This window comes from Coregonus lavaretus (assembly GCF_964263955.1).
Source record: "Coregonus lavaretus genome assembly, chromosome: 37".
Taxonomy (NCBI): Eukaryota; Metazoa; Chordata; class Actinopteri; order Salmoniformes; family Salmonidae; genus Coregonus; species Coregonus lavaretus.
This window is the reverse complement of record NC_140024.1, coordinates 18,774,649-18,787,221: the sequence shown is the minus strand read 5'-3', so window position 1 is coordinate 18,787,221 and position 12,573 is coordinate 18,774,649. Positions and strand designations below refer to the sequence as shown.

At 41.9% G+C, this 12,573-nt stretch overlaps 1 protein-coding gene across 1 annotated transcript in view; it reads right to left on the bottom strand.

Moving 5' to 3' along the window:
- The window catches only part of sox6 (SRY-box transcription factor 6), a 111,151-nt gene that overhangs the window by 17,106 nt on the left and 81,472 nt on the right, over positions 1-12,573 (bottom strand). Inside the window, 2 exon segments of the mRNA XM_084154091.1 lie at positions 6,560-6,647; positions 7,009-7,098. Coding sequence (XP_084010217.1) covers positions 6,560-6,647; positions 7,009-7,098 — 178 coding nt within the window.

Here is a 12,573-nt window from a genome sequence, read left to right as displayed (position 1 = left end):
CAAACACAAACAAGTACACACACACACACACAACAGAACGTTTACCAGTAGAAATCATGGTGCGGACGACTATGCCTTTCAAATACCATTCATATATTAATGTTGTCAGTAAATCCACATTAATATAATACATTGTGACTGCTAAAACTAAATCTTTGTATTCTGTAACCTAAATAATCCTCCAGGATAAAACAGCTGGCTATGAGCTTGCTAACCAAGCACAACTAGAGATAACAAAAGGGTATTTGATGGGCTACAGAGATTTGACTTAAGCTTAAGTATGTTTTAGGCTTGTATATACGCTTGTTCAGAAATGCTTTAAGGCCATATGTGTTTCAAGTAAAAATGCTATTAAAGTATCTGGGTGCCCTAGTCAGAACGAACAGAGGCAATATGAGTAGCAGCTGTTTTACCTGGCCTGCTGCCTCTGTGATGAAATCAACCTGTTCATCGTGCCAATAAACCATCATTAACAAGCATGAGTAAGGACTCACCAACATGTCAGGCTATGGCAGCCTGGACTATCAATCCTCACAGCCTTAGGTACTGGATTACATGAGCATGTATTTCACATTGAGGGGTTATCCATCAACAGTGAACTGCTAGAAACAGACACATCCCGTCCACCTTCTAAAAACACTTGGAAGTGTTTGCGTATGCTGATGTTAGTATCCTGTACTAAACTCATTTGGTGTGTGTGTGTCTGTTGCACAACATCCTTGTGTTAATTCTATATCCCTATATAGACATCATTTCTGCATCTATATCAATGTCTCTCCAAGTGTTTAACATATATTTTCTAAATATTTCTCAAGAAATGTTTTGATTGACACGCCAAATGGTTATTAATAAAAGCGTACTTCATCGGCCTGACGTTCACACTGAACATTAATGCGGGCTAATAATATAACGATGGAAGAGGCATGCCTCTTCAGTGTAATTATGCTAATGTAAAAGCCTCAGCACTCCACTGTGTATCAGTGAAATCGGACGAGGTACTTCATCAGAGCTTGAAGATAGCAACCTTACAGACCTGAACAGATAAGACTGAACACTGATAACAGACTGCTATCTACACAGAGGGAAACTATTACCTACTCAGAGACTGAGACAGTTCAATCTGTGTTTTCAATAGGAACCATTATCAAAGCAGAGGATAAACTGTAATAAAACAGAACTGATCTGTAGAGCGCTGAACACACTGGGACGTTATGTGACAAAACTAAGCTTGGAGAACACAATGTGGTACACTAGATTTTCTTCATCATCCAGTCATCCCTCATTATGTGTATGGTAATGACCCTTCCTGCCTTCATGTAAGGAGCAGCACTTCTAGTCCAGGTTTATTATAAAATGCTACAAACACTGATCAACTTTCAGGGCCTCCCTCACATCAGAGCTGTCTAGAGAACGACAAAAGGAGTTGTCTCAACAGCTCTCTGTCTGAACAACGGTCAGGAAAACCTTGGAACGGAAGTTAATGTGTGTTTTCCTGCATTGAACCAATTCACTGGCCTTGGCTATAACTTCATGTATCTACACTGGTTTATTTAGAACAAAAATATGAGGGATTGCATCTCATGTTCTTTTCTTTCACGAATGTTGTCCTTGATTTCTAAAGATGTTGACTGTGTGTGTGTATGTGCATGTGTGTGTGTGTATGTGCGTGTGTGTGTGTGTGTGTTGTGTCTCCGTGGCTGGTGGTAGATCAGCAGAGTGGCTGGCTCCAGAGCTGCAGCACTAGAGCAGCTGTAGTGGGAAATCCAGCGTGACATGTACTAACCCAGCCCAGCCATAGCAGCCAGTGCTTAAGCAGCATTACACGGCTGTGAGAATGCAATTTTCTTTGCTGCCGGGAGACTGATAAATATTCCATTTACTACACTTCTATAAGTGAGAGAGGTGTATATTTGTCAATTGTTAAAATAAGGATTGCTAGTGATTCCTGGTAGTAAATTAAGATATAAATTGATTATTGCATTCTTAATAAACGGGATACCTGTGTGTCTGCCAACCAAGAATGAAGCTAATTATTTGTAGAAATAGTAAATATAATTTGGTAAATTAAATGTAAAAACACTGAAATTCGGAAGGTAAATGAAAAAATATTTTAAAGTATCAAATGTTTTAAAGTATTAAATGTGCAGCCAGTCATCCAGAGGCCCTGTCCTGTCAGGGAACCATCCCCATGCCTGGTTCCATGGCACAGGGCTTCTGCCCACACCAACACCAGCAGCGGCTGACCCAGACACCACCAAACCCGCTCCTGTCTGCCTGTCTGCTCTCAAAACACAGAGCGAGGAAAGGGAGAGAGAGCGGACACACTGCAGCCGACACCACAAGCTAAATTCCTCAATTCATTAAGGGAGAAAAACTGAGGGCATTAGGCCCATACATTCAGTTTGCAAATGCAGTCTGAAGAATAAAGATTTACGGTGTCTCATATTTCACCTGGGTACACAGGGCAAACAGTTGACTATTGAAGTGTTGAGAGAAAAATGAAAACTGTGACACTTTTGAATTGGGGGAATTGGAGGGATTTTTCAGAGTGTGTGATGGGTTGGGTGGTCCCTCCCTCCACCCTCCGCTCTAAACAGAGGTTTCACTATCAAACATACACAGCTCTCTCCTCAAAATACGCATAGCTGTATAACACAGATCACTAGGTCATTTAGTCTTCATGATAATCACATTTACCACCTTACATTCAATTCCACTACGAAGCTATTTATAATATTTTGTGAGAATTTTTTTTATGTTTATGCACTGTTTATTACAATACAGCATTTGTGAATTTTTTTGTTTTTACTGCACATGAAGGCCATGTGTGAATATTTTGAAACAGGGTAATATTTTAGAGCTGGAGACTAGAGGTAATGGATGTATATTGACGGGGTTTCACGAAAAAACTAGGTGAAAGAAACAACATTTGCTCCCGCTAGAAAATATGCTTGTGGTTCTGCGTGTGTTTACAGATATAGTGTCGAATCTCCATTGGCATTCGCTCCAGACTTTATTGGAGCCATTAAGAATAAAGCTGAATGTTAAATTGAATAATCATGTTTTGAAGTAAACCCAGCTGGCTGAACAACCCCAGCTCTGTGTGCACACAGTAGTCCTCTGTCAGTATGGGAGAAGCAAGGCCAGGTAGGAGCAGCATCAAATCAGTCAGCTGCGGCCCTGCCCGGCGACGCTCCTCGCTCTCCCCTTAAAGAGCTTCTACTTATCTGCCTGCCACAGGACTGTCAATGTGCACCCCGCCACTGTCATGTAGACAGCATTCACAAATTGATTATGAAAGTGCAAGAGGCTTGATTTTCGTTTATATAGAATTCAAGCTTCCATTTTAACGCAAATGTACAATGCTGAGCTTCATTTTTTAAAATCAAACCTTCCAAGAGAATGAATGCAGTTTGTGTTCCAATTTAACTACCACGTTTTTTTCTTCAGTTGAATAAATGCTTTGCCGATTTTTCGGGGGGCTGGGGACACTGGACGGCTACAGGGAAAGTTAAACAGCCCTGCAGTGTGTGTATCTCAAAGGCCCTGATTGAGTATAAATGAAAGCCACACTGCACAGGGAGAGCTTATTTGACCAAGCCTTTCCCCCATATACCTGCATTCACATTCCAATGGAATTTACATTAAATACATGTACATCACCTGAATTCTTCAACTGACATATGTGAGGCACGGAATGAGGCTAGCTAAAATCACTCCGGTTTTCCTCCAAAACATCAGCCTAAAACACGATCACGATCAAATGAAAAATAACCTAAAAAATAAAATGGATGGTAGGGTTAGCAACAATCCAATTAAATCAAACAACCACAATATGCACCTCCTCATCATTGACTATTTAAAGCGATTTACAAACATAAACAGTACATCCAAAATAAAGGACAGGAGTATTGGAAACATACTATAGTGTATGAGATCTCTCTGCCGTTGTGGCACAGCTTTTACAGAAAGAGATTCTCTTTGAAGGACCATAATTAAAACAGCCTCATGTCTGAGCAGCCATGTCCCAGGTCTCTCTCTCTATCTCTCTCTGTGCTCTCTCACTACTCTCCCTCTCTGCTCTATCTTGCTCTCTTCCTCTATCCCTCTTTCCCTCCCTCTCTCTCCTCCCCCCATCCCGTTCTCCCCCCCCCCCACCTCCTTTCTGTGGTTTGGATGTCCTCCAGGCCACCTCCCTCTCTTGCTCTGTGGTTTTGTTCAGGAGATCTCATCTCCCTTCTCACCGTTCCTCATGATTGACAGCTAAGCTCAAGTATGAAAACAAACAGTTACCTCTGGAATCGGCTGGTGAAAAGCAATCCACCACTAATTCGCCTTCACAAACCGTTCCCTCCCTCTCTCTTCCTGCAGCTGCTAAGCTCTCACAGCTTAAAGGACAAGGCTGATAAAGATCTGAAATCATTGCACCCAAATCATTCCATTCTTTATGTCTCTGTTAGGCATACTTCCTATCCTGTATTGATAGAAAAAGTTCAAACTGCCTCCATTTTACTGAAAGTACCAGTATCAGTTTAACCACAGACACATTCTAGTGCAGAAAACCACATGACTATACAGTATAACTATGTACGCGAGGCACTAAATGCTTGGTTGTGTTGAACTGGGTGTAAGATAAAGGAAAGCAAACCTCAGATGTTTTGATACCATTGCTTTGTTTACTGTACTTTGTGTTTTACCCCAAGAGCATGTAGTCTGGGCATGTTTGAACACAAGTGCATAGTGTAAAAGAATGCAGTTCTTTTCATTGGTGAAGTGAATACTTTGGTCAAATTCTGTTCCACTTATTGTCTTCTCCTGTGTGATAATTCTACTGCGAGTCTTAACCCAGCTGATTCCTCCTCTTGCAACTGCAACAATATGACAAGGTGCCATCCATGACAGGTTCACAAGGTGGAAAATATGGAAAGCAGTTGAGCAATAACTACAGACTTTTAGATTCTCTGCCGCTAACTCAAAGGAAGGCAGCCTTGTGACGAAGAAAAACACACAAATTACCAGTCTTTCGGTTCAAAAGGGGCAGAATTTCATATTTCACTTATTTATCTTTGAACATCAAAAGCAATCTTTTGTAACAACGGAACAATGCCACAAAGGATGTAGTCTAGGTAAAATGTACAATGCCATTGGTTCCGGATTCAATGTACGCTGAGTAGAGAATGAGTATCAAGGCCACTGTGGCAGTAGGTAGCTTTTATGGATGTTAGCCTTTATCCAGCACTGTCCTCTGTTAATTTAAACCTACAGGCATGCTTACCCTTTGTATTGATCTTAACCTAACAATTAATACAGCCTCTGATTCATCATAACACTTTAGATGTTAATCATAAGGTGTTTTCTGCTTGGTGCCTTTGTTTGTGTTTTAATTAGGCGGACATTGTGTGTCTCCAACCCTGGGCTTCTTTTTAATTGCCGGTATTTACATTAGGCAGACTTCAAACGCAGAGAGAGACATTTGTAAGGGGGAGCACAAAGCAGTCCTTTGAAATGTCTACAGTCATATGAAATGGCAGGCTAATTAAAAACCTTAGCTGCCTACCGGTGTGATATGAAAAGTATTTATATTTCTAAGTCTAGTGTACACTGTGTCTCCCTGCATGTGAATCAACACAGGCCACCGTGGGCATTATCAGGCTCCCTTGCTACCTGCTTACACCGCTGTGGAGTAACCTCACCCTTCCCATTTATCAAACAGAAAAATGCCCTGTAATTTAAATAGATCTGCTTTCAAAAGGCTAAATCATTTGAAACATTTGTTCCACTGCACTTTGATCTACAGTGGCATATACTAGGGCAGATACAATGAATCTAGTTTACCAAGACATGATTTATATTTCAGTTCATTAAGGTTATTGCCGATGAACACACTTATTAGAACATGCAATTGTTTTTTTCTTCCCCGGCACACAGAGAAAATGTAATCCGATAATTAAAACCAAGGACAAATATTATTTATGATTGCCAACCATATGACAAAAAGAGCTATTAAAGTGGGAGTACATCATAAAAAATCCAAAACATTTCCAGTGCATGTGCTATTAGAATGCTACTTTCAGGTGTCTTTGAATAGTTTTAATGATTACAACTGTGCATGATGAGCAGAGCAGTATCGTCTGTGTTTAGCTAAAATGACATGGATATATAGATATGAGTATATTGTTGTAAACATTAATAATACAATCATGAATAAATCCATAAGTATATACCATTTAGTGTTGCGAGGTACAGGCTTGAGAGGATGGGCGTTGCCAGGGTAGCGAGTAATATAGAAAAGAGGTAGAGGTAGAAAGAGAGCTGAAGCCTGGTGTTATCAGACAGCTGGTACTGTGCCTTCCTCTCCGCTTGCTACATAAACACCTTTTTAGTAACAGTCAGTGCTAAGAACTGGACCTGCAAAAAACCCAGCCTCCTGCCCAGCCCAACCTTCCCCACGCATAAATACAGATTTGGAGGGAGAGCTGTGCTGGGCTGTGTAGGGCGTTCACTACCAGACTCAAGGCAGAATTCCTCTCAGATGTGAGATACTTAGAAGAGAGAGGGCTCTCCTCGTCTCTGCACTCTCTTTCCTCTCTCTTCTTTCCCCTCTCTTCTCTCTCTCCCCTCTTCTCTCCTCTCTCGGCATGAACACCCTGCATGAGTAGGAAGCAGTGTCTCTAGTCTCATAGTTTTATATAGCAGACACACAGACAACAGCCTAGTCTCTAACAGTAAACCACAGACACAAATAAAATGACAGACTGGGAAATGGGGTTAGAATTTAAAGAGAAGGCTCTGGACAGAGGCATTTTGACATAGCAGATAAGGAAAGTGCAGAAAAGAACTAGGGAAGGCAGCCAAGAGCTTTGTCTAATTTCAGAGTGCAAGCCTGTTTCTTAGATTATGTATAGATTATGTATGTCTGATAAGAATGGAAGGATTTGTTAACCTCACTTTAAGACACTCTTTACAAGAGAGCGCTGCGGTTGTGAGTGACCACAGCATCAAGCTTACCTTTTACTTCTCCCAGAATCTCACTAGTGTTGAGCCTTTCCATCTTCTCTTTCCAGTCTTTTGACAGAAGTGTTTCCATGCAAGTGGATTCTGAAAGACATGGGAAAGGAAAGAGACCTTTTAAAATGGTTTCATTTTAAAATTCACTTCTGCAACGGATTTCTTTCAGGAAAGGGTACGTCAAATCCAAATTAGATTTTTATGTATTTTGATTTTTACGATAATATTTTGAAGGTTCCAATTTCATTAATGTCATTTCAGTCTGAATTTAATTACTGGTTTTGTATAACAATGAAAACGAGCCTGAACTTTTTCTTCTCATAACAAAATGGAGGTAGAGGAAATATCTTTCTAAAGAGAGGTGCTTTCTCTGTTGTCATTCACATGCGAAAAGTGTCAGTTTCTCACGCATGCCTCAGCACTCAAGTAATACTAACATAACTAACAACACCCATCAACACTCCTTGTCAAATCTAGATGTGTATGTTAAATACACCCATACACACTAAAGGTGTTTTGTCTCCAACGGTCAAAATAAAATATTGAGTTTCTTGGTTAAAACAAGACAATGTCACTTGTCATTCAGAATTAATTGTATTAATTACAAATATAAATCATTCACCTCTTTCCTAACTGAATAGCTCTAACTACTGATGGTAGATTAAAACACATTCCCTCTTGAGCACCCATTGAAGATGGTAAAAGGTGAGACGGATAGATGGGGTGAGAGAGGGGGGAGACAGACAGTACAGCCATGGTAAGTGCAGAGACAGTGCAGAGACATTAAGAAGGAGGTAAGGGGTGAGACAGGGTGTGTCCGAGCGTTCTCACAGCCACCAGTAATGAAAACAATTAACATTTGTCCGGCTGACAATGAATCAGTGGAGGAATGGCTGGAATCTGCCGTGCTGTCGCTGGGGTAGCTGATAAAGAACACACTGCTGGCCCAGCCGACCCGGGCCTCGCCGATCCCCACACTGCGCAGAGGTCAGCCTGTTCACATCAAACACCACCCAACCCCCTCTCTCCTCCCATCCCCTCCACCCTCCCCTTCCCTCCCCATGCCAAACTGCAGGCTCCCAGGCACGCTGCCCCCTGCCTGAACTGCACTAAGACAGCCAGGCCACTACACCAAGATCCAGGATGAGCACTGAGCAGGGCCCTATTGTCTGTCTGTCTATCTATCTGTCTGTCTCCCACTCACAAAGTGGGGCTGCCACCGTGGATTTACCCACCAGCTGATGGCTGACTTACCCATGAGAGCAGTCCTAGAGCTCCTCTCATACCTTCATACAGCTGGTTAAGGCTTGATATAGTTAAGAGTGCATGTCAACTGTTCCGGAATGATGTCTACTCTCTAGAAAATATAGAACATTGCTGTTGTTGTTTTTAAGTCGGGCTCCGTGTTAACTGAAATGACTGTTCCTGAAAACAGGAGCCCTAAACAGATTGTCCTCGAGTGTAATGTTGCCTGAAGATGACATCATGGAGTGTAAGACAGGGTTTGTTCGCTCTGAAAGGGAGCAAAGGAAAAACAGCAAAAGCAGACATTGTTGCAGTCCACAGAAAGCCCTGCGGCACCATTAGGAATGGTTTAACCACTCTCCTGACAATGGCTCATTTGTGGACTCCTTCTTCCAACAAAAGGGCACAATTCATAAGCACATACTTCTGGATGACTTCTGGGATTGTCTTAGGAGTGCTTTGTGTTTTCAGGTTATTGTAGTCATCATGTGCTCTGGAGGCAGTGGAACGTACAGACTACAATTACCATCTAGATCAAGATCTGTTGTATAAGAATGTAGCATTATATGATACATTTGATAATTAATTTGATTGTTAATGTTTCAGATATATTAATTGACATTATACTGTACAAAATAGAAGACATGCGAGAGAGAGATAGAGAGAGAGAGAGAGAGAGAGAGAGAGAGAGAGAGAGAGAGAGAGAGAGAGAGAGAGAGAGAGAGAGAGAGAGAGAGAGAGAGAGAGAGATACCCTAAATGGTTTGGATCATTCTCCCATTATTATCCTCTCTCTTCCTCCGACTGAGGAGATGTAAACAGTTTAGAAAGTACACAACTGATGCTTCCTTTTATCCGGGTGTAATGTCTTCACCCTTCACTTCCACAATCCAAACATGATACCTCACTATGAAAACACATAGAGTTCAGAGGGACTGGGAGACTGGGAGTAATAGGGGCTGAATGGTTAGCCTGCCTCTGTTTAAGGTTGGCTTTCAAAAAGATCAAGCGGAGTGGCCATTTTGTTTGATTGTCCACTTCCTCCGTGGCAGAGAGGCCAACAGGACATCACAGGCTCAGGTCATTATAACATTACTTCTGCTTTATTGACTTTCCAATCCCCAACTCACAGTTTGTCCCCCTGACCCGGGATGAGAGAGGAGCAGTGTGTGTGTGTGTGTGTGTATGTGTGTGTGTGTGTTAACTCCCTGCTTCCCTGCCTGGCAGTGGGATCACAGACACACAGGGGTTGAGGGCAGGGGGAGTGACTGAGCTCCACTCCACTTCCATCGGCCTCTCCCTCCCGGACATATCCCCATCAACACACTCCCCCAGATAACAGCCCTCCCTCACTACAGATACACAACAACAGCAATACTCTCCTCTACCCCCTCAGGCAGAAAAAAAATGCTTTCTTTTACAGCACTGTGAAAGGGTTGTAAACACACAAACACACAAAATCTCATGTTAATATATACACACATACTTTCACACAAACCCACACACAGATGTATGTACATACACACACATCAACACAGATGCTGCTCCGGCACTTGATCATTAAGGAATGCACCAACTGTTATAGATAATATGGTGCCAGTTCCCATTCTACTCCACCCCTCCCCCCTTTTTCCCTCCCCTGAGAGTGGCTGCTCCCTGACTCCTCCGTACTGCACCTCCATCCCCAACCCTGGGCCAGACACAGCCTGCCAAGTCCTCACACAAGACAGCCTACAGCTGGAATGTGGCAAGAGAGCCTGCCTGCCTGCTTGCGCTTTCTCTTTTCCACCTGGGAGAGTGAATAATGGTCTGGATTAGTGTATAAAATAACTTAGAAAGACCTTTCAATGCTCCAACAGCTTAGAACCAAATAGGCATACCCAAATGAAAATATTGCTCTTATAATTTTCATGCAGGCATACTTTAACAAAACACACACAAAATGACTCAGTCGTCTGGCTTATTTCACAGCATCCTTAGAAAGGCTAAACCATTTTTTGAGGAATTTAGATTAATAGTAGTGTGCTGTTTTAATTTCTCAAATTCCTGTCCGTCTTAAACATGCCAATGGAAACACTGCGTTATATCAGAATAATAGTTACTGTCATATTAAGATGCAGAGGACGTGAGCAGTAGGTACACAGTGTTCATTTTTAGACAGAGCTTGTAACAAATCATACAACTATCACACCTCATTGGTCTTGTAATCAAAACCAGACATTTTTACTAGGAAAAAGTAGCATATTCAAATCCAGGTGATTTATATTGAAGATCTTAAAACCAACACAATGTTTATACTGTACGTTGCATTGTGGCTGTCAATATAAGTGGGTTTCTGTCTATCTTTGTGAGGATAGAGATAGCAAAGTCCTCAGAAAGTGGAATCATGTAGATGGCTTGTCATAGAAAAACACTTGAACAAGATACAGTTGAAGTCGGAAGTTTACATACACCTTAGCCAAATACATTTAAACTCAGTTTTTCACAATTCCTGACATTTAATCCTAGTATAGATTCCCTGTCTTAGGTCAGTTAGGATCACCACTTTATTTTAAGAATGTGAAATGTCAGAATAATAGTATATAATAGCTTTTATTTCTTTCATCACATTCCCAGTGGGTCAGAAGTTTACATACACTCAATTAGTATTTGGTAGCATTGCCTTTCAATTATTTAAGTTGGGTCAAACGTTTCGGGTAGCCTTCCACAAGCTTCCCACAATAAGTTTGGTGAATTTTGGCCCATTCCTCCTGACAGAGCTGGTGTAACTGAGTCAGGTTCGTAGGACTCCTTGCTCGCACACGCTTTTTCAGTTCTGCCCACACATTTTCTATAGGATTGAGGTCAGGGCTTTGTGATGGCCACTCCAATACCTTGACTTTGTTGTCCTTAAGCCATTTTGCCACAACTTTGGAAGAATGATTGGGTCATTGTCCATTTGGAAGACCCATTTGCGACCAAGCTTTAACTTAATGACTGACGTCTTGAGATGTTGCTTCAATATATCCACATAATTTTCCTTCCTCATGATGCCATCTATTTTGTGAAGTGCACCAGTCCCTCCTGCAGCAAAGCACCCCCACAGCATGATGCTGCCACTCCCGTGCTTCACGGTTGGGATGGTGTTCTTCAGCTTGCAAGTATCCCCTTTTTCCTCCATACATAACGATGTCATTATGGCCAAACAGTTCTATTTTTGTTTCATCAGACCAGAGGACATTTCTCCTAAAAGTATGATCTTTGTCCCCATGTGCAGTTGCAAACCGTAGTCTAGCTTTTTTATGGTGGTTTTGGAGCAGTGGCTTCTTCCTTGCTGAGCGGCCTTTCAGGTTATGTCAATAGGACTCGTTTTACTGTGGATATAGATCATTTTGTACCTGCTCCTCCAGCATCTTCACAAGATCCTTTGCTGTTATTCTGGGATTGATTTGCACTTTTCGCATCAAAGTACGTTAATCTCTAGGAAACAGAACGCGTCTCCTTACTGAGCGGTATGACGGCTGTGTGGTCCCATGGTGTTTATACTTGCGTACTATTGTTTGTACAGATGAACGTGGTACCTTCAGGCGTTTAGAAATTGCTCCCAAGGATGAACCAGACTTGTGGAGGTCTACAATTGTTTTTCTTAGGTCTTGGCTGATTTCTTTTGATTTTCCCATGATGTCAAGCAAAGAGGCACTGAGTTTGAAGGTAGGCCTTGAAATACATCCACAGGTACACCTCCAATTGACTCAAATTATGTCAATTAGCCTATCAGAAGCTTCTAAAGCCATGACATCATTTTCTGGAATTTTCCAAGCTGTTTAAAGGCACAGTCAACTTAGTGCATGTAAACTTCTGACCCACTGGAATTGTGATACAGTGAATTATAAGTGAAATAATCTGTCTGTAAACAATTGTTGGAAAAATTACTTGTGTCATGCACAAAGTAGATGTCCTAACCGACTTGCCAAAACTATAGTTTGTTGACAAGAAATTTGTGGAGTGGTTGAAAGGTTTTAATGACTCTAACCTAAGTGTATGTAAACTTCCGACTTCAACTGTAAACGAAGAGTCCCATTGAGTTTATTTTCTATTTTCCTAAGGGGGACTCCCTCTCTCTTTCTCCCTCTCTCCTCTGAGATAAAATGCTGTGCAGCTCCGGAGCAGCCCATTGAGACAGGATGAGAATGGAATGAAAACAATAGCTCTTATCGGACTCTTATTTACATTTTCCCAGCGTCTCCGCGGCAGACAGCTCAGTTTGTCACTGAGCCCGGCCGGCCCCACTGGACCCATACCAACATCCTCCGTCCTCCAGCCCCGTCGATCCCACAGGCCC